General features: G+C 47.8%; 3 protein-coding genes across 4 annotated transcripts in view; 1 reads left to right on the top strand and 2 right to left on the bottom strand.

Annotated features, from left to right (window-relative positions):
* Nucleotides 1-24,201, top strand: part of LOC120834510 (uncharacterized) — a 47,032-nt gene that overhangs the window by 15,279 nt on the left and 7,552 nt on the right. The window lies entirely within an intron of this gene.
* LOC120834382 (trace amine-associated receptor 13c-like) lies at nucleotides 9,416-13,278 on the bottom strand. The gene is made up of 3 exons (XM_078091302.1): nucleotides 13,012-13,278; nucleotides 12,127-12,266; nucleotides 9,416-10,251 (listed from the first exon to the last, which is right to left on the bottom strand). Exons 1-3 carry the CDS (start codon nucleotides 13,276-13,278, stop codon nucleotides 9,447-9,449), a joined length of 1,212 nt encoding a protein of 403 aa, XP_077947428.1. The 3' UTR covers nucleotides 9,416-9,446.
* Nucleotides 20,194-21,401, bottom strand: LOC144388771 (trace amine-associated receptor 13c-like). The gene is made up of 2 exons (XM_078090578.1): nucleotides 21,226-21,401; nucleotides 20,194-21,063 (listed from the first exon to the last, which is right to left on the bottom strand). Exons 1-2 carry the CDS (start codon nucleotides 21,396-21,398, stop codon nucleotides 20,259-20,261), a joined length of 978 nt encoding a protein of 325 aa, XP_077946704.1. The 5' UTR covers nucleotides 21,399-21,401; the 3' UTR covers nucleotides 20,194-20,258.

Raw genomic sequence — 24,201 nt, forward strand, 5'->3', positions numbered from 1 at the left:
TGCTTAGCTGTGGGTCATTCCGGGGATCACTAGTCACGGGCACAAAGGCTCCTTCGTTCAGAGGCTCGTCGTCGTCAGTCCGTCCCAGTACCCAAGCTGGTTTCAGGTGCCGTTGAAAAAGAGAAGTAGCAGCTAACCAGTTTTGCATGTTTTGTTGTTTTTTCCCCTGCAGTATCAGACTCACAGAGTACCACGGAGTACACGTGACTCGTTTGAATTGGATTCTGATCATGGTGTCGGGCCTCAGGTTTCCACACCAGACCCTGCTTGATCTGCCCCAGACAGCAAGACGTCGCTGGAGTTTCCCTCCCGACTCCAGTTGAGCGCTTTGTTTCCCTTTTCGCCACGTTTTTTTTTTTGTGGAAAATAAAATCATTTTGGCTGTAAATCCAAACTGCTGTGCGTGTCATTTGGGTCCACCAACTACACCCCCCTAACAGAAGTATCCGTTCCAATCACTCAGAGAAAAATCTGAGTGGTCGAAATAAAGGGAAACTCAGAGCCATGACATGATGCGCTTTACAATTGCATGTAAACTTTTGACCAAAACTGTATGTAAGACATTGGCCTGAAAAGGGCCTTTATTTGACCCAGGGAGTATTTTCAATATATATATTCAATGACCATCGAGTCATGTGAACCATCCATCCATCCATCTTCAACCGCTTATCCGGGGTCGGGTCGCGGGGGCAACAGCTCCAGCAGGGGACCCCAAACTTCCCTTTCCCGGGCCACATCTACCAGCTCTGACTGGGGGACCCCAAGGCGTTCCCAGGCCAGTGCAGAGATATAATCTCTCCACTTAGTCCTGGGTCTTCCCCGGGGCTTCTTCCCAGCTGGCCGTGCCTGAAACACCTCCCTAGGGAGGCGCCCAGGGGGCATCCTCACCAGATGCCCAAACCACCTCTACTGGCTCCTTTCGACGCAAAGGAGCAGCGGCTCTACTCCGAGCTCCTCGAGAATGGCTGAGCTTCTCACTCTATCCCTAAGGGAGACGCCAGCCACTCTCCTGAGGGAACCCATTTCGGCCGCTTGTACCCGTGACCTAGTTCTTTCGGTCATGACCCATCCTTCATGACCATAGGTGAGGGTAGGAACGAAGATTGACCGGTAGATCGAGAGTTTTGCCTTCCGGCTCAGCTCTCTTTTCGTCACAACGGTGCGGTAAAGCGAGTGCAATACCGCCCCCGCTGCTCCGATTCTCCGGCCAAACTCACACTCCATCTTCCCCTCACTCGTGAACAAGACCCCGAGGTACTTGAACTCCTTCACTTGGGGTAAGGACACATTCCCTACCTGGAGTCGGCAATCCATCGGTTTCCTGCTGAGAACCATGGCCTCAGACTTAGAGGTGCTAATCCTCATCCCGACCGCTTCACACTCGACTGCGAAACGCTCCAGTGAGAGTTGGAGGTCACAGACGGAAGATGCCATCAGGACCACATCATCTGCAAAAAGCAGCGATGAGATCCGCAGCCCCCCGAACTGTAGACCCTCCTCCCCCCGACTACGCCTCGATATCCTGTCCAGGAAAACCACAAACAAGATTGGTGACAAGGCGCAGCCCTGGCGAAGGCCAACCCTCACCGGAAACGCCTTCGACTTACTGCCGAGCACCCGAACACAGCTCTCGCTTTGGGCGTACAAGGATTGGATGGCCCCAAGCAAGGACCCCCTTACCCCGTACTCCCGCAGCACCTCCCACAGTATCTCTCGGGGGACCCGGTCATACGCCTTCTCCAAGTCCACAAAACACATGTAGACTGGATGAGCATACTCCCAAGCCCCCTCTATGATCCTGGAAAGAGTGAAGAGCTGGTCCGTTGTTCCACGACCAGGACGAAAACCGCATTGTTCCTCTTCAATCCTTTGTTCGACTATCGGCCGAACCCTCCTTTCCAGCACCTTAGAGTAGACTTTACCCGGGAGGCTGAGTAGTGTGATACCCCTGTAATTGGCACACACTCTCTGGTCCCCCTTTTTGAAGAGGGGTACCACCACCCCGATCTGCCTCTCTTTTGGCACTGTCCCAGACTTCCACGCAATGTTGAGGAGGCGTGTCAATCAATCAATCGTGTCAGTCATGTGAACCATGAATTGATTACGTAGCATAGACCCCGGCAAAGGAGAGCTAATAATGTTTATAATGTCAGTTCAAAGTGGTGCAGCTCTCGCATGGAGGTTTAATTTAATTGCGTCGAGATGTGTTCAGCTCCATTCAGTAAAATACTCAATGAAATTACATTGCAACATTTTCATGATGGTGTTGAGAAACTTGTATGGAATGATTCTGACAAGGATTTTCTTTGAATAAAAAGTACATCTTTGATACGCTAAACATTTCAATGGTGTATTATGCCAATAACCACTTTAGAGATGAAAGCATTAGGAAATTGTTGATGGTTATACTAAATATAGTTGATGAATTATTGATTTGATATAGGCCTATTGATTATATTCTGGTTAGTAGTTGAATATGTCATATCTTAAGTTTCATATTATATTTATAAAAGCTAAACCATTTGGTATCAATTGCTTTTTCTGGTCCAAAAGAGGATGCAGAGTTTCATCTGGCTCAGCAATGAGTAAAGTGAGCAGGATTGGCCGATGTAGAGTGTAACGCAAACGTTCTGTTTGACCGAGAGAAAAACACGTGAACCAAGTGAAAACTGCATTTCAGTTGATGAAAAAGAAAAATGCATTATTTAAATGCTAAAATATAACAAATTGCAATATATTGCAATATTTAGTATTGCAATAGTCAAATCTAACCTGAATCATTTTATATCAGATGACAACTGTTCTGTGGCAATGAGGGGGCACTCATTTCATTCTCCACATGAATTGGCCTTAAGCAGTGGCGTTTTCTTGCAGAGGCCAAGGGAAGCCAGGCTTCCTCACTTTTTTCAGAATAAAACTGATTTAATCATCATTAATGATTAGTCATTTAATAAAAACCTTAACGTTTTACGTAATCCCTCTCTGTTGCGTCTGTCGTCTCCTCCTCGTCTCTCTTCATTCATTATTAAGCGTTTATAATGTGTAAAACAGCGGCCCTCTCAATGTTACGTGGTGCATGAGGATTTAAAACATGGTACTGTAAAACATGCTTAGTACACGCAGTTGTGTCCGTGAGGAAGCCGAGCTGAGTTGGCCTCCCTTGATGAAAAAAAAAAAGAATGATTAACCAATCAGGCGGGGCTATTGTGACAACACAGCTCCTCTGTGATTGGTCAGGACACCAATCAAATCACAGAATGTCATCAACGTCATTGAATGAGATAACGCAAGATTTGTGTTGGTAAGCTGGTGAAAGAATTGCAATGATGAAGGGTAGAGATTTGGAATATTTAATAAAAAAAGCTGCGTTTACAGCAGCAATTCCGAATGAAATCTGACGGCAGGCCAACACCAAAACTAGAGCTCCGTACGGAGAGGAAGAAAAGTTTTCGGACTTTCAACGAGGAAAATGACGTCCGCAGTGAGCGGCTAGCTGGTAGCGCCAATCTTCAGCGGCTATTTTGCTGTCTCCTTTTTGACAAGGATTCCTGCTCTTTGAACAATACAATTACCACAGAAATCCCCCACCTTGCTAACCTGTCTTGGGCAATTGAAAGACACGTGGTCACTGCGGTGGGAAAGATCAAATGTTCTTCCTATTCGACCATTTGGAAGGGGAGGCTCGCGAGGAAATAAAGTTTCGCCCTAGTATAGAACGTGAAGACCCAGCTATAATAATTTCCATTTTACAAGAGCTTTACGGCTGTGCGGAGTCTTACGTAGCATTACAGGAAGCATTCTTTTCTCGTCGGCAGCAAGAAGGTGAGACGTTATAAGAGTTACATTACATTACATTGCATGTCATTTAGCAGACGCTTTTATCCAAAGCGACGTACAATAAGTGATGTCGTCTTGTCCCTATCTAGGTGTGTGTATGGGTGGGGTTGAGGTCCCCTGCTTGAGAACCTGGGAGGACAGTGTCCACTGGTTCCATGGTGTCCACGGTTACGGAGAGTTTCTTCCTCCAACAGTTTGAGCCCTGTGGTCAAGAAAGGGTGAGGTCCTGTCATTGGCTACAGCTTAGAGCCGCTAATGGGCTGGCCATTCCCTACCTTGGCTACTTAGAGCTCGATATTGAGCTCTGTGGTAAGTTGATGCCGCGGTGGGGGTTATTAGTGGTCAAAGACCCCCCCCCGGTGATGTGTCCTCCCAGGTTCCCGGTATTTTGGGGATGAATGTCATCCACAAGTGCTATAAGGAGCTTTTCAGTCGGCATGGCTTGGCCATGTTCGACCTACCGGTGGTTACCAACAGCCCTGGGTTTGTTGTGGAGGCCCTGCAAAAGTGTCAGCAAGTTGGCACCCGTCCCCGTGAGGAGGTAGCTGGGCAGGTGACAGTGCGAGGTAGGACGGCCTGTCGGATTCCTGGAGGTGTAATAAAACTTGTCCCCACCAGCTGTTCAGCACAATACGCGGACTACACTGTGCTATTTGAACCTCTGAGCTCTGGCTTACTAGCTGGGCTTCTTGCATCATCCGCTTTGGTCCGTGTTATACGGGGTACCGCCTACATCCCCATCGTAAACGTAGGTACCACCGATGTGTTGCTGTATTCACACTCAATTGTGGGTACATCCGACGAAGTCCACGTTGTGAGCCCACCCACAGGAGTCACTGAGGTGTCGACGGGTGTGGCCACAGTGGCCTCCCAAACCGCTGCTCTTCCGGTGCAAGACCAGATAGATGCCCTGGACCTGTCCGCCTTGACGGCTGCCGAGCAGGGCCCAGTGAAGTCTTTATTAGAAAGATACAATTCGGTCTTTTCTGCTCATGATGGAGACCTGGGCTGCACTGACCTGATCGCCCATGACATCCCTCTCTCTAATAACATTCCGGTTAGGCAACGCCATCGGCGTATTCCCCCCTCCGTACGAGGTCGTAAAGGAGCACATTCACCAACTACTTGAGGCTCAGGTGATCCGGGAGAGTAGCAGCCCTTATTCCAGCCCCATTGTCCTGGTCAAAAAGAAGGATGGCACGTTAAGAATGTGCGTCGATTACAGGCAGCTCAATGCCAAAACTCAGAAAGACGCTTTTCCTCTTCCTCGCATCGAGGAATCGTTGGACGCACTCTCATGTGCCGGCTGGTTTTCGACCTTGGACCTGGCCAGTGGGTACAACCAGGTTCCAGTGGCGGAAGCAGATCGCCCCAAGACTGCTTTTTGCACGCCCTTTGGGCTCTTCGAGTGGAGTCGCATGCCCTTTGGCCTCTGCAATGCCCCTGGCACCTTCCAGCGACTGATGCAGCGGCTATTTGGTGATCAACAGAATCAATCTTTGTTACTCTACCTGGATGACATCGTGGTTTTCTCCTCTTCCGTCCAGCAGCATGTGGAGAGGTTGGAAGTGGTGCTGGATCGGCTTAAGCGAGAGAACCTCAAGGCCAAACTCGCCAAATGTGCCTTTTTCCAGCCAGAGGTGCGTTATTTGGGGCATGTGATCTCCAGTACGGGTGTGGCCACAGATCCCAGTAAGATCGAGGTAGTCGCCAACTGGCAGCCACCCACTACGGCCTCAGAGCTGCGGTCATTCCTTGGGTTTGCCAGCTACTATCGGCGTTTTGTGGAGGGTTTCGCCAAGTTAGCAGCCCCGCTACACAAGCTGGTGGCGCATCTGGGGGCCACTAAGTCGAGGAGGCAAGCAGAGCAAGCTATTGATGGCAATTGGACGGAGGAATGCCGTCATAGCTTTGAAACATTGAAGGCCAAGCTTACCACTGCTCCAGTGCTTGCTTACGCTGACTTTTCCCTTCCCTTCATCCTGGAAGTGGATGCCAGTTATGGTGGCCTTGGGGCCGTGCTATCCCAGGAACAAGAGGGGAAAGTTAGACCTGTAGCCTATGCCAGCCGGGGCTTGAGGCCCACTGAGTGCAATATGGTGAACTACAGCTCCATGCGCTCAGAGTTTGTGGCACTCAAGTGGGCCATGACAGAGAAATTCCGGGAATATCTGTTGGGCCATAAGTGTGTGGTTTTCACCGATAACAACCCGCTCAGCCATCTGTCGACTGCTAAGCTGGGTGCCACTGAACAACGTTGGGCAGCCCAGCTGGCGTCATTTGACTTCGAGGTAAAATACCGCTCAGGCAGAAATAACAACAACGCGGATGCTTTATCCTGTCAGTACCCCCCTGGCCCAGATGACATGGAAACTATGTTTCCTGGAACATCCCTCCCCCACCCTTTGCGGCAGGCTCTTCACAGGACACGGGTTGAAGCGACCCAAACAGCCGTTATGGCTCTGCCCCATCACACCTCTTCAGACATCTGTGTTTTACAGCTGACCCGGTTATTCAGGAGGCTCTCGTGTTCTGGAGACTTGGACAGCGTCCCTCCCTTGAGGATGGTCAAGGAACTTCCCAGCCTGCTCTGGCATTACTCCGCCAGTGGGACAGGCTGGTCGAGAGGAGTGGGGTCTGGTATCGCCAGATGTTCAGTCCTGATGGGGCAGAAGCGGTTCTGCAGGTTTTAGTGCCTGCTTCCCTAAGGGAAGAGGTGTTGACGAAAGTTCACCAGGAGCATGGCCACCAGGGCGTAGAACAGACGCTCAAGCTCCTACGCCAATGCTGCTATTGGCCAGGCATGTCCTCCAACGTTTCCCAGTGGTGCCAGGCCTGTGAGAGGTGCCCATTTGCCAAGGACTCCCGACCCATTAGGTCCAGTTTCATGGGGCACCTGTTGGCCTCGCGGCCAAACGAAATTGTCGCTATCCACTATACGGTGCTAGAACCCACCTCGAGTGGGTTAGAAAACGTCCTAGTTATGACCGATGTGTTCAGCAAATACACCCTGGCTGTCCCTACCCGAGACCAGCGAGCCCCCACTGTGGCTCAAGCCCTAGTCGTGGAGTGGTTCTCAAAGTTTGGGGTCCCGGCCTGCATCCATTCCGATCAGGGCCGCAACTTTGAGAGCGCGCTTATCCACCAGCTCTATTGCCTTTACGGCATTGAATAATCTCGTACCGTGCCATACCATCCGGCTGGTAACGGCCAGTGTGAACGTTTTAATAAGACGCTTCACAAATTGTTGCGCACCCTGCCTGTATCACGGAAGAGGGATTGGAGTTCTTGCTTGCCGCAGGTCCTCTTTTCTTATAACACCACTCCTCATCAGTCGACGGGCGAATCTCCATTCTTGCTGTTCGGACAGGAACCCCAATTACCAGTAGACTTCCTATTGGGCAGAGTTCGGGATCTTGTGGGTGGACATGTCCACGAATAGATCCAACAACATCAGGCCCGTTTACAGCTGGCCTTTGAAGGTGCTACCGAACGGCTTCGGCTTGCTGCCAAGCGTCGTAAAAACAACCACGATCAGCAGGTGAGAGCTGTGCCTCTTAGTGTAGGCCAACTGGTGTGGCTTTGGGACTTTTCGGCACGGGGCGGCATACGCTCTGTGCCCTTTTCGGCCCAGTGCAATACCAAGTCCTTAACGTGCCCAGAGAGGGGGGGTCGGTGTATACCATCGCACCGGTGGACGAACCAGCAAAGGCCAGACAGGTAAACCGTGCCCTGCTGAAGGCTGTGGCTGGAGCCCACCCTCCAAACGACCCTGCCTCACCTTGTTCACCTATAGATGACTCGCCCCTGTCAGAGGACGAGCTGCCCGGGGACGACCTGTTTGTGTGGAGGTCGGAAGCTCCCCCGGAAAGTTCCCACCCAAGTAGTTGCGGCCCCTCCAACCGCACCTCGCAGTCTGCCCCTACCAGCCCCTTTAGTAACCACCACTGCCAGGGCCGCAGAGAGGGCCTCTGGGTCTTCTGCTTTCCGGCCTCCATCTGTCCCTGCAGTTCGTGAAGTGGCCGTACGCTGTACAGCACAATCAACGGCTGGCCAGCATCCCAACCTCCATCACCTCCCGAGACCAGTTTCCAACACTATAGTGGCATTTTTCCGACCTTGGGGTTAGGTTTGGGTATTGTGAGTTCCATTTCGCTATCGTCGGGGCGACAACAAAAAGGTTTTGGCAGATTGTAGCAGTAGTAGACTCCTAATCACCGTATGCCCGCGGGACCAATCAGAGCGCAGGGGCCGGTATAAAAAAACAACAGTAGTCTCCTCCCTCCTATCGCCCTCTTGGCCAGGTGACTGAAGTGTGTCAATCTTCCGCTCTTTAATCTCATGAAGTGCTCGGCCAGAACGACAGCATTGTTTCTCCGACGCGCCCTGAAACAAGCTCCATATCTCGCGCGCTTGAGCGCCGCTCAGCATCTCGCCGCCGTAGACCGAGCTTTGGCATGTTTGGCAGAGCGCCTTGAGCGCCGTGTACAACCAGTATGGATCAACCAATTAACCAATCTGTTTGTTTAAATTGTTTGTGCTTCATCAATTAATGTTTCTCACAACTAATGTGCCGCATCATACATGTTTTTATATTAATTTCAAACTTTTCAAAATTGAAAATTACATTTTTTTAATTTATTTATTGTAAATAACCTCTCGCGGCCCACCTGCAGTACCTTCGTGGCCCACACTTTGGGAGTCAAGCAGAATGTTTGTGTTACACTCTACATGGTCCAATCCTGCTTACTTCCCCCATAGCTGAGCCAAAAGAAACTCATTTTGTGGATCCTCTTGTGGACCAGAAAAAGCAATTGAGCTTTTATTTGTAAATACAAATATCGTAATGTGAAACTTATGACGTATTCACAACTTTTAATCAGAATATAGTCAACAAGTCTATAGCAAATCAACTAATTCATCTATATCAACTATATCTAGTATAAGCATCAACTATTTCCTATTTCTTTGTTCTCTATAGTGGTTATTGGCATGATACACCATTTGAAATGTTTGTGTTTTACTTTTTATTCAAAGAAAACCTTACAGTACAGATGTTTTGTCTACAATAGATCAATATCAACTACAAAGCATCAATACCGTGTTGCATATTTTTCTACTGAATATAATAGCCAATAGCAATCAGCACTAAAGTTCTTTCTCACACTAAGATGTTTATACTGTAATGTAATTAATTCATGGTCCACATTTCAGATATATTGAAACAATAAAATGAATGCCCTTTTCGGGCCGATATAATGACTTACTTATACTGTACATTACTTACATAAAATCATATAATTCTGAATACCTTAATTTCTATTAAAGTAGTTTAATATGATAATAAAAGATGATATTGTTGTTTATGGATTCAACATATTTATCCTGTATTAAATGCATTTTGTCACATAATTCGAAAGCACAATCTATTCCATTTGTATGTTTTTCTTGCAGGTTATCGATCTGCCAGGGGAAACAAATTGACCTTTTGCTTTGGCCCAATAAGTTGAGGTGAAAAGGGAAATCCTGATTTATTTTGCACCATGAATAAAATTCTTTATGTTGTTGTTCAGGCTAAAAGTTTCAATTTACACCCATGCAGCGCGTCTCTAAAGCATGTTGGTCCGACAGGAACCAGACTTCAGTATCTGAAGTGTAACAATGACCTTAATTGATTTTCTGAACCAGGGGTAGAGAATGGCATAGATCAGAGGGTTGAGACAGGAGTTACAATTAGTCAACCATATCACAAAGGTTACAGATGAAGCTGTGTACATGTTATTTTGGGATGTTAGAACAAAACAAAAATATGGACAAATACATAACAGAAACACAACTACAACAACACCAAGATTCCTGGCTGCTTTCATTTCAGACTTTTTAACGGTTACTTTCGTTGTCACAACTGCAATGTGAGACCGCATGGCACGAGCCTGATACACAACCACCGCAAATATTCTAATATATAGAATGACAACAACAGTAATGGGAAAAATGAATGTAACAATTAGATCAAAAACATTAGCGATGTAGTTCATGTCAACAATACACTCTCCTATGCAGGAGTTATACCTGCCTGGATGTTGCAGGTTATTCTTCAGCAGCAGACTGTAAATTAAAGCAGCAAACATCCAACACAGACAAACACAGACTTGAACTCTTTTTGGTTTGACTTTGATGAAGTAATGCAGAGGATAACAAATAGCCACATATCGATCCACTGATATGAGCACCATGGTTCCTACTGAGGACGTCATAATAATAGATAATAGAACCAACCAAAGAGAACACATGAGATCACCAAACAACCAGCAGCCGTCTATTAGCATTATTTGAAAGATCATGAAGAGACCGACGAAGAAATCTGAGACGGCCAGAGAGAGGAGGAGGAGGTTGGTGGGGGTCTGGAGCTGCCTGGAGGGAAACAAATAATGATATTCGAATCAATACTTATGGGATCATGGCATCTATCAGATATAAATAAACAATACAATAAAAAGGAATTACCAAAATCTACAAATTTGTAACACAGGTTTTTATCTACCACTTTCACAAATAAATGAAATATGTCATTACTCGAAGTGGGAGATGGAGATGATGACCAGCAGGTTGAGAGCTACAGTGAGCAGAGAGATGGAGGACAACAAAATATAAATCAACATTGCTTCTAAGTGAGGACGAATTGTCTTTCTGCAGGAGGTGTTGATGAGTTGTGGAAAGCAAAGTTCAGTTCCCACCAAGGTTTCCATCACCGGAGAGGAGAAGCTGCAGAACAGCTTCAGCTGACTGGCCAAAGCTTCTTGTCTTACAACTGATTTGTCTCTTTACTTTGGGTCCACCCCTCCTACTGCATCACCTCTGATGTTGTTTGTGTCTCCATGGAGATTGAAGAACAATAGATTCCGTGCTCATCTTCCTTCCCGCTGGAGACTATGATGTGTTTCAGTGTTAATTTCGACGACGAAAACTATGACGAGAAATATTCGTTAACGACCTTTTTTCCATGACTAAGACGAGACTAAGACGTGACGAAAACGATCTTAAAAAATAAAAGCTGTGACTAAATCTATTCTAACTTTCGTGAAAGAGACAAGACGAAAATGTTGGTGGTTGACGAAGTCACAATAATATTTTCACCCTAAATTCGCATGCACCCAACAGACAGGCAAATTACGGCCCCGTACGGCGGATATTAATCATCATGATGACATCATCCACGAACCCTCTCGTGACATCCGGCCCAGTGTGTGGAGTTTTGCTCGCAGGTCCAGGACGTACTGGATCTCATTCTTGCAGGGGCCCAGACCTTCCTCCCAGTTTTCTTTAATCAGGTCCAGCACCCCCCGCGGCGTCCTGCCAAACAAAAGTTCAAAGTTCAATCTCGTGGAGGCCTGGGGAACCTCCCGCACTGCAAACAACAGAGGGTGAAGCCAGTGGTCCCAATTACGTTCATCGTCGCTAATAAATTTACAGATCATGGACTTCAGAGTCTTATTCATGCGTTCCACCAGCCCATCCGTCTGCGGGTGGTACACGCTTGTACGAATGGACTTAGTTCCCAGTAACCCGTAAAGTTCTCTCAGTGTGCGCGTCATGAACGAGGTGCCCTGGTCAGTCAGAATCTCTTTAGGGATTCCAACTCGGGAGATGACCTGAAACAGAGCCTGCGCGACGCTCTTTGCAGAGATATTGCGCAACGGCACTGCCTCCGGATACCGCGTTGTGTAATCCACGAGAACTAACACAAAGCGATATCCGCGTGCGCTCCGGTGAAACGGCCCGATGAGGTCCATGCCGATCCGCTCGAACGGAACCTCCACCAACGGCGTCCTCGGAATAGCCGGAGCATTCACTAACTGACACTCCGGGAAAGACGTGCACCGGCGGCGCACGTCCCCCCGGATGCCTGGTCAATAAAATCGGGTCATTATCCGGTCTAGCGTTTTCTCGTATCCCATGTGACCAGCCATCATTTTATAGTGAGCTGCCTGGAAGATAATTTCCCGGCGGCTTTTCGTCACCAGCAACTGTGTGTTTTCCTGCCCCGACTCACTCTATACAGTCTGTCCCTAATCAATGAAAAGTGCGGAAATGGCTGCGCTGCGTCAGGGCGCACCAGGTGACCATCAATACGTATCACTTGGTCGTAGGCTGAGCGTAGGGTATCGTCACAAGACTGTTCGAGTGGAAAATCTTCCATGGAGCGAAACTCTGGAGCCGGCTGAGTCGATACGGGAGGCTCCGCGGGCTCCCTCTCCCCGCCGCGGCGCAGCTCCTGGTCCGGCTGACACTGGCGAATTCTCCCAGTCACTCTGCCCGCTGGGATGCACCGCCAGATGGTCCTCCGCCAGGCTGATGGCCGCCTCCAGGGTCGTCGGACGGTGGCACCGGACCCACGCCGCTGTCCTGGCCGGGAGCCCCTCCCCGAACTGCTCCAGCACCACTCGCGTTGTAAGAATACGTGTTCAAGATTTGGAGCCTGGTCGGGGTTATCAAAAATTCAGCCGAACGACTTCTCTCGTTCTGGGAAATGTATTTGTCAGATCACAGGTCAAGTATCAGCGCTGCGTTTGCAAAGGCAGGAGCAGTTCAGGCAGCACACAGGCCGGAAGAACAACTAACTAACATCAGCGAGAACATCATGTTTCATAACCCTTGAAAGACAGAGAAGGAAAGATTTTTATTGGCCCTAAACTGGCGTAGAGGAGGACCTTCCGCCCCCCCCCCGCATCTAAAGATCCGGTCACATTCAATGTCCAGACTCCTGACTTAACGTAAACATCAGCGAACAGAGTGTGTATGTTGAATAGTGTTGGTGTGTCTCTAACCCCCCTTTGGCTGGTAAATCTGCTAGTTGACCCGCAGACCTTGCATTCCTCAGTCAGGATATAAACTGACTCCCCATCCTGTCAGACTCGTGTCTGCCTGCTTGGCAGATCCTGCTTCCCCCCTTACCGAACTCTTAAATCAAGACAGCAAACCCCCAACTAAGCCCATGAAAAGAACTTTTGATTATCAGCGTCAACACCCCTTGGACCCCTCCAACGCCGTCCGGCTGCAGCCACCTCGTGGCGGCATCTCTCAGCCGCTGGCCGAACGCGAACGGGCAGTCCCCGGTGGCGGCCCCATGGCCGCGGTTTGCGCCTCCCCGGTCAGGAGAGGTAAAAGCCGGACTGGCCACTCCCCCGCTGGCCAGCCGCACGCCTCCACCGCCGCCTCGAAGGTCTCCAAGAAGGACTGGACGTCGTCCCCCGCCGTCATTCGCTGAAGCGTGAGCCCGGCGAACGCAGCGGGCCCCTGCGTCAGCGGCGCGGCCGCGGGTTGTGCCGCCAGCTGTTCCAGCGCCCGGGCCTGTCTCTCCACCTGGGCTTGGAGCGCCCCCAGGAATTGCCGGTTCGCCTCTGCCTGCTCCTTCTGGATGGCTGCCAGCTCCCCGATCATCTGGCCGAGCGCCACAAGCGGCTCGGTCGGTATCCCCTGCCGGTGTCAGTCAGCCGTCATTTCCTCCCCCCAGCCAAGTTGGGTGCCACTGTAACAGGTTGGTCCTCTTGGGGGATCTCTCCTACTTAACAGCAGAATATCAACACTGATTAACATCAGATGAGGCCAATTGCCTCCCCCGGCACCGTTCCCTGAACCACTCGCTTCTCAGTCCCCCCCTGCAGCCGAGCCAAACCACGCCCGCCACCACAGGTGTATTATGCCACTAACCACTATAGAGATGAAAGCAATAGGAAATTGTTGATGGTTATACTAAATATAGTTGATGAATTATTGATTTGATATAGGCCTATTGATTATATTCTGGTTAGTAGTTGAATGTCATATCGTAAGTTTCCTATTATATTTATGAAAGCAAAACCATTTGGTATCAATCGCTTTTTCTGGTCCAAAAGAGGATGCAGAGTTTCATCTGGCTCAGCAATGAGTAAAGTGAGCAGGATTGGACAATGTAGAGTGTAACGGAAACGTTCTGTTTGACCGAGAGAAACCATTTTGTGGCTATGAAAATGAGTGAGATGAACCAAGTGAAAACTGGATTTCAGTAGATAAAAAGAAAAATGCATTATTTAAATGCTGAAATATAACAAATTGCAATATATTGCAATAGTCAAATCTAACCTGAATCCTTTTATATCAGATGACAACTGTTCTACACAGCACTTGCAGTGTTGGCAGTGAGGAGGCACTCATTTCATTCTCCACATGAATTGGCTTTAAGCAGTAGCGTTTTCTTGCAGAGGCCAAGGGAAGCCAGGCTTCCTCACTTTTTTCAGAATATAACTGATTTAATCATCATTAATGATTAGTCATTTAATAAAAACACTTAACGTTTTACGTAATCCCTCTCTATTGCGTCTGTCATCTCCTCCTCGTCTCTCTTCATTCATTATCAAGCGTTTTATGATGTGTAAAACAGCGCCGCTCTCAATGTTACGTGGTAAATGAGGGTTGAAAACATGGTAGTGTAAAACATGCTTAGTACACGCAGTTGTACTGAAATAACGGAAGATTTGTGTTGGTAAGCTAGTGAAAGAATTAAGCGCAATGATGGAGGGTGGAGATTTGGTATATTTAGTGAAAAATAATTTTACTAAGCTGCGTTTACAGCAGCAACTCCGAATGAAATCTGATGGCAGGCCAACACCAAAACTAGAGCTCCATGCTGAGAGGAAGAAACGTTTTCGGACTTTCAACGAGGAAAATGACGTCCGCAGTGAGCGGCTAGCTGGTAGCGCCAATCTTCAGCGGCTATTTTGCTGTCTCCTTTTTGACAAGGATTCCTGCTCTTTGAACAATACCTGGGTTACCACAGAATTCACCCACCTTGCTAACTTGTCTTGGGCAATTGAAAGACACGTGGTCACTGCGGTGGGAAACTGAAGCTGTTTGGACGCGTCAGGATTAATGAGGCGCTGGACTTTGCAAAAAGTCTGAGCACAAAGAAGCACAATGAGCAGGTGCAGAAAAAACAGGATATTTCAATGAGACTCATCGTTACCTTGTGCGCCAAGAACAAGCATTCTGGGGGCACAATGAGGCCGCTGGCAGTGCAAACGGGCAATTTTGTGGAGTCTGACAACACTCTTGTAGAGCACTTGGGCTCGTCAACAGTCTTCAGCGGTGTGTCAAACACCATACAAAATGACATCATTAAAGCATCGCTCACATTATCTGGGATGAGACTAATAAGAAATACGCCCCTTTCATTGCTCTACAAGTGGATGACACATCAGACATATCCAACAAGTGCCAACTCACTGTCATAATCAGATATGTAAATGAGAAAGGCAATGTGTGTGCGTGTGTGTGTCACACTTTTATGATGTCAGTGATGATCGAGATGCAGAAGCCATAACATCAGTTGTGATGACAGCCAACAAACTAATTTGTCAGACTTACGATGGCGTGAGCTGTATGAGTGGACAGCAGGCGGCGTGCAGGCTTTAGTGAATGTGCACCACCCCAACGTGTTATTCATCCACTGCTATGCACATAAGCTAAATTCGGTTTTAGTACAAGGCACAAATAACATTCAACCAGACACACTTTTTTTTGCCGATCTTGATGCCTTTCACAGTTTTTTATCGCGATCATGTAAAAGATCAGCATTGTTGTGTGTGTGAGGTGGGCTGTGCGTGTACCAAGAGGTTCTGTCTTGAGGTGGAACTTTGAAAGCCACACAGTACATGCCATCCATGTTGGACGACATCGCTATGTATGGCTTTTGACAGGATTATGACAGAACCAGGATAGGACAGGGACACTATTGCAGCCTTGAAACAAACACTTTGGGATTGTGTTTTCTCCTTCCTGTTCGGGGTCTTTCAGTCCATTTTCGGCCTCACAGAACCACTTTTTCAGGTTCTGCAAAGCAAGTGTAGCAGGAGTAGTAGATTCCTTATCACCGTATGCCCGCGGGACCAATCAGAGCGCAGGGGCCGGTAGAAAAAAACAACAGTAGTCTCCTCCCTCCTATCGCCCTCTTGGCCAGGTGACTGAAGTGTGTCAATCTTCCACGTCACTCACCCTGCATGGTTGCTCGGCGCTGCTACAGGTAAGGTGGTGAACTGGCTGTCTCCGCACACTTTATCTCGCCACTGCCGTCAGCTGCCTTTATATCTCGAATGTGATCCCCATAGATCCCTGACTGTTGGAGCCGCGTTGCTCCCTAACATAGAGCGACCGCCACGAAGCTTGCCGAGCGGCCTGATCGCCCGAGCTGTCTCCTTCACGGCGACGTCAGTAACCTGTTCGATTGGGACTGGGCGGTCGTACCGGAGGATCTTGGCCACCATTAGCAGTCCAACTAGCTGCTGTTTTGCCTACACGCCTTCTACCTCGGTTTTGTAATGGGAAAATGATATGTGACCCTTTTAAATGCTTCATTTGTATAACCAGTTTATTAGTTGCAAGTGCTTAGGTCACAAAGGCCCTGACATAAGAACTGATGTCTCCCACTTGGATTAGATGTTTCCAGCGTCATAGCTGTAGAGACTGAACAAAGTGTTTGTTATGTCTATGACCACCTTTGTTTAAGCATGTTGGGAGAGCAAGGACACGGTCAAAGAACTGACGTGTCTCACATGGACAAGGTGTTCCCAGTACCCTGGCTGTAGAGACTCAACAAGATGGTTAACGGTTTCTGTTGACGCCACCGATATCTAAATTTAGGTATAAGAACTCCCTCGATGTGTTGGGAAGAAAAGGAGGTTCTTGACAGTCTACTGACCACGTAGCTGTTGTGACCCTTTTTCCCTTGCAAGGAAATAAACGGAGAAAAGACATACTTGACTCAGAGCCTTTGATTCTTACTTAACGATTGTCTGTGCAAAATCTTCCACCACAGTTTGCGTACATGTGCTTTTTGGACTGTGTTGCCTCAATTGTTTTGGGCCAGACTGCCTACACCGTTCTGCTCTGACGGCTTTACCCGGACAAACAATTTTAGTGTGACGTTCGATCTCCCCCTTCCCCTTGACTTATTGGGTCGACGAAGTTTTTTTTTTTTCTTCATCATATTGTTTAGTTTGTTCTGTATTTTTGTTTCTTTATAACCGGATGAGTGAACCCGGTTGTTTGTACGTGTGTTAAACGTTTTTTTGTTTCTTTTTTCTTTTTAGAGCTGAACGCCGAAGGTGGTGGTGTGGTGTCCGGGTGGTGGTATCCCTTCGCTCGTTTGCTGTGGTCTTTCGTTTTCATTTGTTTTGCTGTGCTCACTATTTTGTTTTTGTGTTCACGGGTGTCTTCTCTTGAAACCTCCCCCGCTGCCCTCGTGTCCCCTCCACAACCACTGGTAAGCCTCAGCGTTCATTATTTTGTTTATTATTTTTGACCATTATTACCCCCATTAATTCCCCTTTTGTTGTTTGTTTGAGATTGTGAGCGTGTTTTAAATTGTTTTATGGATCCTGGTATTTTATTGTAATAAACTTATAGCCCCTTTTTGTACATTGAACCACGTCTTTGGCATCTTTTGTGATACTTACCTGCGTGACCTTATTAGTTAGTATTCTCTGGGTGAAATTCCCAGGGTGGCGTTGCCGGTCTCCGTTCTGCCACAAGGTGGCACTGTAGTTAAATTGCCATAACTTGGCGCGATTATGTAATCTCGTGCTGCCACACAAGGACATAAAAAAATGGCGGGACGGGATCAACAGCTTGATCAGTGCTCTCAAAGCCACGAGGACAAGCGAGACGTTTACTGACATTTCTGAGGAAACAGTCCAGGCAGTCGGAGAACCTTCCTGGACAATGGGGTCGATGTGGTGAACCGCAACGTTGGCGGTTCGAGCCCCAGATGCTCCATGTCCCATATCGAAGTGTTCATGAGCAAGACACCTAACCCCTAATTGCTCCCCGGGAAAGAATGTAAAAAGCCATGCATTAAAAATGCAATGTCAGTCGCTTTGGATAAAAGCGTCAGGTAAATGACGTGTAATGTAAACGTCGTCGCCGTGACTAGGAGGATCTGGAGTAGCACCAGGTTTTTTTTGGGCACCACACATCATTTGCATTGTTCTGCAAGCCCGCCGCATTCCCCAGCAGTGAGTTGGCTCAGCTGATTATCAGATAAATGAGCTGCATACGATGTACAACAACAAGTTGTTTCACAAGCCACCAACAAAGCTGCTGCAGCTGCTCATTGAGGATGACCTACAGGGCACAGTCTCCGAGGTCTTCAAACTGCTGCAGCTTATGCTCACGATACCGGCTACCAGCACATCAGCAGAGCGCTCATCTTCCTGTCTAAAGAGGATCAAAACTGATCTGAGGAACACATGTGGACAGGGAAGACTTGTGAACTTGGCCAAGATATCCATTGACTCTGTTGTTGTGGAGGACCTAAAGGCAGTGGGAAGTTCTACGACATGGTTATTGATCACTTTGCCACCATGAGAGAAAGGAGAACGGCCTTCCTCTTCAAATAGGGTAAGCAAAATGCATTTGTTTCCCTGTGCGCAGCTTAATAGTTACTGAACTGCCCAATAAGCGATGTGAATATAGTCCTTATTGAGTCTTGCTTGCGTTGATTAAGCCATGCCGCCTGCCAAGGGCTCCTTTTAGAATAACTTATTTTCCCCGTTAAGATGGTTCAGCTACTGTAGAGAAAAGCAGTAGGGCCGAGATCCTCCTTGTGGCAGTGGCAAGTGAGTGGCAACTCTGTGGCAGGCAGCGGCAATCGCCAGTAAATCAGTCGCAAGTCCGCGGCCGGCGTCACAACGGCACGCTGGGTGGGAGGAGCCAAGTTTTCCCAGAAACGACTGTTATTTGTATGACAGGTCAGCGGCTGTAAATAAGTTTATTTTGTTTTATTTGAGACACGTGAGCCCCTGTCTTCTTATTGCAGAGGCTAATTTTAGGTTTGGACCGGCGGGTTCCGTGTGGGGGGTAGGAGGGCTCACGTGTCTCAAATAATATACAGGGCTCTCAAGTTTGATGCCACTCACTTGCCACTGCCACAAGGAGGATCTCGCTGTCACTCGAGAAAAGGGCGCCGTCTCTCGCTCTTTAATCTCATGAAGTGCTCGGCCAGAACGACAGCATTGTTTCTCCGACGCGCCCTGAAACAAGCTCTATATCTCGCGCGCTTGAGCGCCGCTCAGCATCTCGCCGTCGTAGACCGAGCTTTGGCATGTTTGGCAGAGCGCCTTGAGCGCCGTGTACAACCAGTATGGATCAACCAATTAACCAATCTGTTTGTTTAAATTGTTTGTGCTTCATCAATTAATGTTTCTCACAACTAATGTGCCGCATCATACATGTTTTTATATTAATTTCAAACTTTTCAAAATTGAAAATTACATTTTTTTTATTTATTTATTATAAATAACCTCTCGCGGCCCACCTGCAGTACCTTCGTGGCCCACACTTTGGGAGTCAAGCAGAATGTTTGTGTTACACTCTGCTTACTTCCCCCATAGCTGAGCCAAAAGAAACTCCTTTTGTGGATCCTCTTGTGGACCAGAAAAAGTAATTGAGCTTTTATTTGTAAATACAAATATCGTAATGTGAAACTTATGACGTATTCACAACTTTTAATCAGAATATAGTCAACAAGTCTATAGCAAATCAACTAATTAATCTATATCAACTATATCTAGTATAAGCATCAACTATTTCCTATTTCTTTGTTCTCTATAGTGGTTATTGGCATGATACACCATTTGAAATGTTTGTGTTTTACTTTTTATTCAAAGAAAACCTTACAGTACAGATGTTTTGTCTACAATAGATCAATATCAACTACAAAGCATCAATACTGTGTTGCATATTTTTCTACTGAATATAATAGCCAATAGCACTCAGCACTAAAGTTCTTTCTCACACTAAGATTTTTATACTGTAATGTAATTAATTCATGGTTCACATTTCAGATATATTGAAACTCCCACAATAAAATAAATGCCCTTTTCGGGCTGATATAATGACTCACTTATACTGTGCATTACTTACATAAAATCATATAATTCTGAATACCTTAATTTCTATTAAAGTAGTTTAATATGATAATAAAAGATGATATTGTTGTTTATGGATTCAACATATTTATCCTGTATTAAATGCATTTTGTCACATAATTCGAAAGCACAATCTATTCCATTTGTATGTTTTTCTTTCACATTTTGAAGATGCTTGCCTTGTTTTTAAGGCGTACATGTGCTTGCGCTTTTTACATATAATCAGTTCATAATAAAGATAAAAGTGGCAGGGTAACAAGGGAAAGTATCAGAGTGATAGTGTTGTAAAATACAGCTGTACCAGGTTATCGATCTGCCCGGGGAAACAAATTGACCTTTTGCTTTGGCCCAATAAGTTGAGGTGAAAAGGGAAATCCTGATTTATTTTGCACCATGAATAGAATTCTTTATGTTGTTGTTCAGGCTAAAAGTTTCAATTTACACCCATGCAGCGCGTCTCTAAAGCATGTTGGTCCGACAGGAACCAGACTTCAGTATCTGAAGTGTAACAATGACCTTAATTGATTTTCTGAACCAGGGGTAGAGAATGGCATAGATCAGAGGGTTGAGACAGGAGTTACAATTAGTCAACCATATCACAAAGGTTACAGATGAAGCTGTGTACACGTTATTTTGGGATGTTAGAACAAAACAAAAATATGGACAAATACATAACAGAAACACAACTACAACAACACCAAGATTCCTGGCTGCTTTCATTTCAGACTTTTTAACGGTTACTTTCATTGTCACAACTGGAATGTGAGACCGCATGGCACGAGCCTGATACACAGCCACCGCAAATATTCTAATATATAGAATGACAACAACAGTAATGGGAAAAATGAATGTAACAATTAGATCAAAAACATTAGCGATGTAGTTCATGTCAACAATACACTCTCCTATGCAGGAGTTATACCTGCCTGGATGTTGCAGGTTATTCTTCAGCAGGACACTGTTAAATGAAGCAGCAAACATCCAACACAGACAAACACAGACTTGAACTCTTTTTGGTTTGACTTTGGTGAAGTAATGCAGAGGATAACAAATAGCCACATATCGATCCACTGATATGAGCACCATGGTTCCTACTGAGGACGTCATAATAATAGATAATAGAACCAACCAAAGAGAACACATGAGATCACCAAACAACCAGCAGCCGTCTATTAGCATTATTTGAAAGATCATGAAGAGACCGACGAAGAAATCTGAGACGGCCAGAGAGAGGAGGAGGAGGTTGGTGGGGGTCTGGAGCTGCCTGGAGGGAAACAGATAATGATATTCGAATCACTAATTCTTGGATTATGGCATCTATCAGATATGAATAAACAATACAATAAAAAGGAATTACCAAAATCTACAAATTTGTAACACAGGTTTTTATCTACCACTTTCATAAATAAATGAAATATGTCACTACTTGAAGTGGGAGATGGAGATGATGACCAGCAGGTTGAGAGCTACAGTGAGCAGAGAGATGGAGGACAACAACATATAAATCAACATTGCTTCTAAGTGAGGACGAATTGGCTTTCTGCAGGAGGTGTTGATGAGTTGTGGAAAGCAAAGCTCAGTTCCCACCAAGGTTTCCATCACCGGAGAGGAGGAGCTGCAGAACAGCTTCAGCTGACTGGCCAAAGCTTCTTGTCTTACAACCGATTTGTCTCTTTACTTTGGGTCCACCCCTCCTACTGCATCACCTCTGATGTTGTTTGTGTCTCCATGGAGATTGAAGAACAATAGATTCCGTGCTCATCTTCCTTCCCGCTGGAGACTATGATGTGTTTCAGTGTTAATTTCGACGACGAAAACTATGACGAGAAATATTCGTTAACGACCTTTGTTCCATGACTAAGACGAGACTAAGACGTCACGAAAACGATCTTAAAAAATAAAAGCTGTGACTAAATCTATTCTAACTTTCGTGAAAGAGACAAGACGAAAATGTTGGTGGTTGACGAAGTCACAATAATATTTTCACCCTAAATTCGCATGCACCCAACAGACAGGCAAATTACGGCCCCGTACGGCGGATATTAATCATCATGATGACATCATCCACGAACCCTCTCGTGACATCCGGCCCAGTGTGTGGAGTTTTGCTCGCAGGTCCAGGACGTACTGGATCTCATTCTTGCAGGGGCCCAGACCTTCCTCCCAGTTTTCTTTAATCAGGTCCAGCACCCCCCGCGGCGTCCTGCCAAACAAAAGTTCAAAGTTCAATCCCGTGGAGGCCTGGGGAACCTCCCGCACTGCAAACAACAGAGGGTGAAGCCAGTGGTCCCAATTACGTTCATCGTCGCTAATAAATTTACAGATCATGGACTTCAGAGTCTTATTCATGCGTTCCACCAGCCCATCCGTCTGCGGGTGGTACACGCTCGTACGAATGGACTTAGTTCCCAGTAACCCGTAAAGTTCTCTCAGTGTGCGCGTCATGAACGAGGTGCCCTGGTCAGTCAGAATCTCTTTAGGGATTCCAACTCGGGAGATGACCTGAAACAGAGCCTGCGCGACGCTCTTTGCAGAGATATTGCGCAACGGCACTGCCTCCGGATACCGCGTTGTGTAATCCACGAGAACTAACACAAAGCGATATCCGCGTGCGCTCCGGTGAAACGGCCCGATGAGGTCCATGCCGATCCGCTCGAACGGAACCTTCACCAACGGCGTCCTCGGAATAGCCGGAGCATTCACTAACTGACACTCCGGGAAAGACGTGCACCGGCGGCGCATGTCCCCCCGGATGCCTGGTCAATAAAATCGGGTCATTATCCGGTATAGCGTTTTCTCGTATCCCATGTGACCAGCCATCATTTTATAGTGAGCTGCCTGGAAGATAATTTCCCGGCGGCTTTTCGGCACCAGCAACTGTGTGTTTTCCTGCCCCGACTCACTCTATACAGTCTGTCCCTAATCAATGAAAAGTGCGGAAATGGCTGCGCTGCGTCACGGCGCACCAGGTGACCATCAATACGTATCACTTGGTCGTAGGCTGAGCGTAGGGTATCGTCACGAGACTGTTCGAGTGGAAAATCTTCCATGGAGCGAAACTCTGGAGCCGGCTGAGTCGATACGGGAGGCTCCGCGGGCTCCCCCTCCCCGCCGCGGCGCAGCTCCTGGTCCGGCTGACGCTGGCGAATTCTCCCAGTCACTCTGCCCGCTGGGATGCACCGCCAGATGGTCCTCCGCCAGGCTGATGGCCGCCTCCAGGGTCGTCGGACGGTGGCACCGGACCCACGCCGCTGTCCTGGCCGGGAGCCCCTCCCCGAACTGCTCCAGCACCACTCGCGTTGTGAGAATACGTGTTCAAGATTTGGAGCCTGGTCGGGGTTATCAAAAATTCAGCCGAACGACTTCTCTCGTTCTGGGAAATTTATTTGTCAGATCACAGGTCAAGTATCAGCGCTGCGTTTGCAAAGGCAGGAGCAGTTCAGGCAGCACACAGGCCGGAAGAACAACTAACTAACATCAGCGAGAACATCATGTTTCATAACCCTTGAAAGACAGAGAAGGAAAGATTTTAATTGGCCCTAAACTGGCGTAGAGGAGGACCTTCCGCCCCCCCCCGCATCTAAAGATCCGGTCACATTCAATGTCCAGACTCCTGACTTAACGTAAACATCAGCGAACAGAGTGTGTATGTTGAATAGTGTTGGTGTGTCTCTAACCCCCCTTTGGCTGGTAAATCTGCTCGTTGACCCGCAGACCTTGCATTCCTCAGTCAGGACATAAACTGACTCCCCATCCTGTCAGACTTGTGTCTGCCTGCTTGGCAGATCCTGCTTCCCCCCTTACCGAACTCTTAAATCAAGACAGCAAACCCCCAACTAAGCCCATGAAAAGAACTTTTGATTATCAGCGTCAACACCCCTTGGACCCCTCCAGCGCCGTCCGGCTGCAGCCACCTCGTGGCGGCATCTCTCAGCCGCTGGCCGAACGCGAACGGGCAGTCCCCGGTGGCGGCCCCATGGCCGCGGTTTGCGCCTCCCCGGTCAGGAGAGGTAAAAGCCGGACTGGCCACTCCCCCGCTGGCCAGCCGCACGCCTCCACCGCCGCCTCGAAGGTCTCCAAGAAGGACTGGACGTCGTCCCCCGCCGTCATTCGCTGAAGCGTGAGCCCGGCGAACGCCGCGGTCCCCTGCGTCAGCGGCGCGGCCGCGGGTTGCGCCGCCAGCTGTTCCAGCGCCCGGGCCTGTCTCTCCACCTGGGCTTGGAGCGTCCCCAGGAATTGCCGGTTCGCCTCTGCCTGCTCCTTCTGGATGGCCCCCAGCTCCCCGATCATCTGGCCGAGCGCCACAAGCGGCTCGGTCGGTATCCCCTGCCGGTGTCAGTCAGCCGTCATTTCCTCCCCCCAGCCAAGTTGGGTGCCACTGTAACAGGTTGGTCCTCTTGGG

Source organism: Gasterosteus aculeatus, chromosome 16, assembly GCF_964276395.1.
Source record: "Gasterosteus aculeatus chromosome 16, fGasAcu3.hap1.1, whole genome shotgun sequence".
In the NCBI taxonomy this organism is placed as follows: domain Eukaryota; kingdom Metazoa; phylum Chordata; class Actinopteri; order Perciformes; family Gasterosteidae; genus Gasterosteus; species Gasterosteus aculeatus.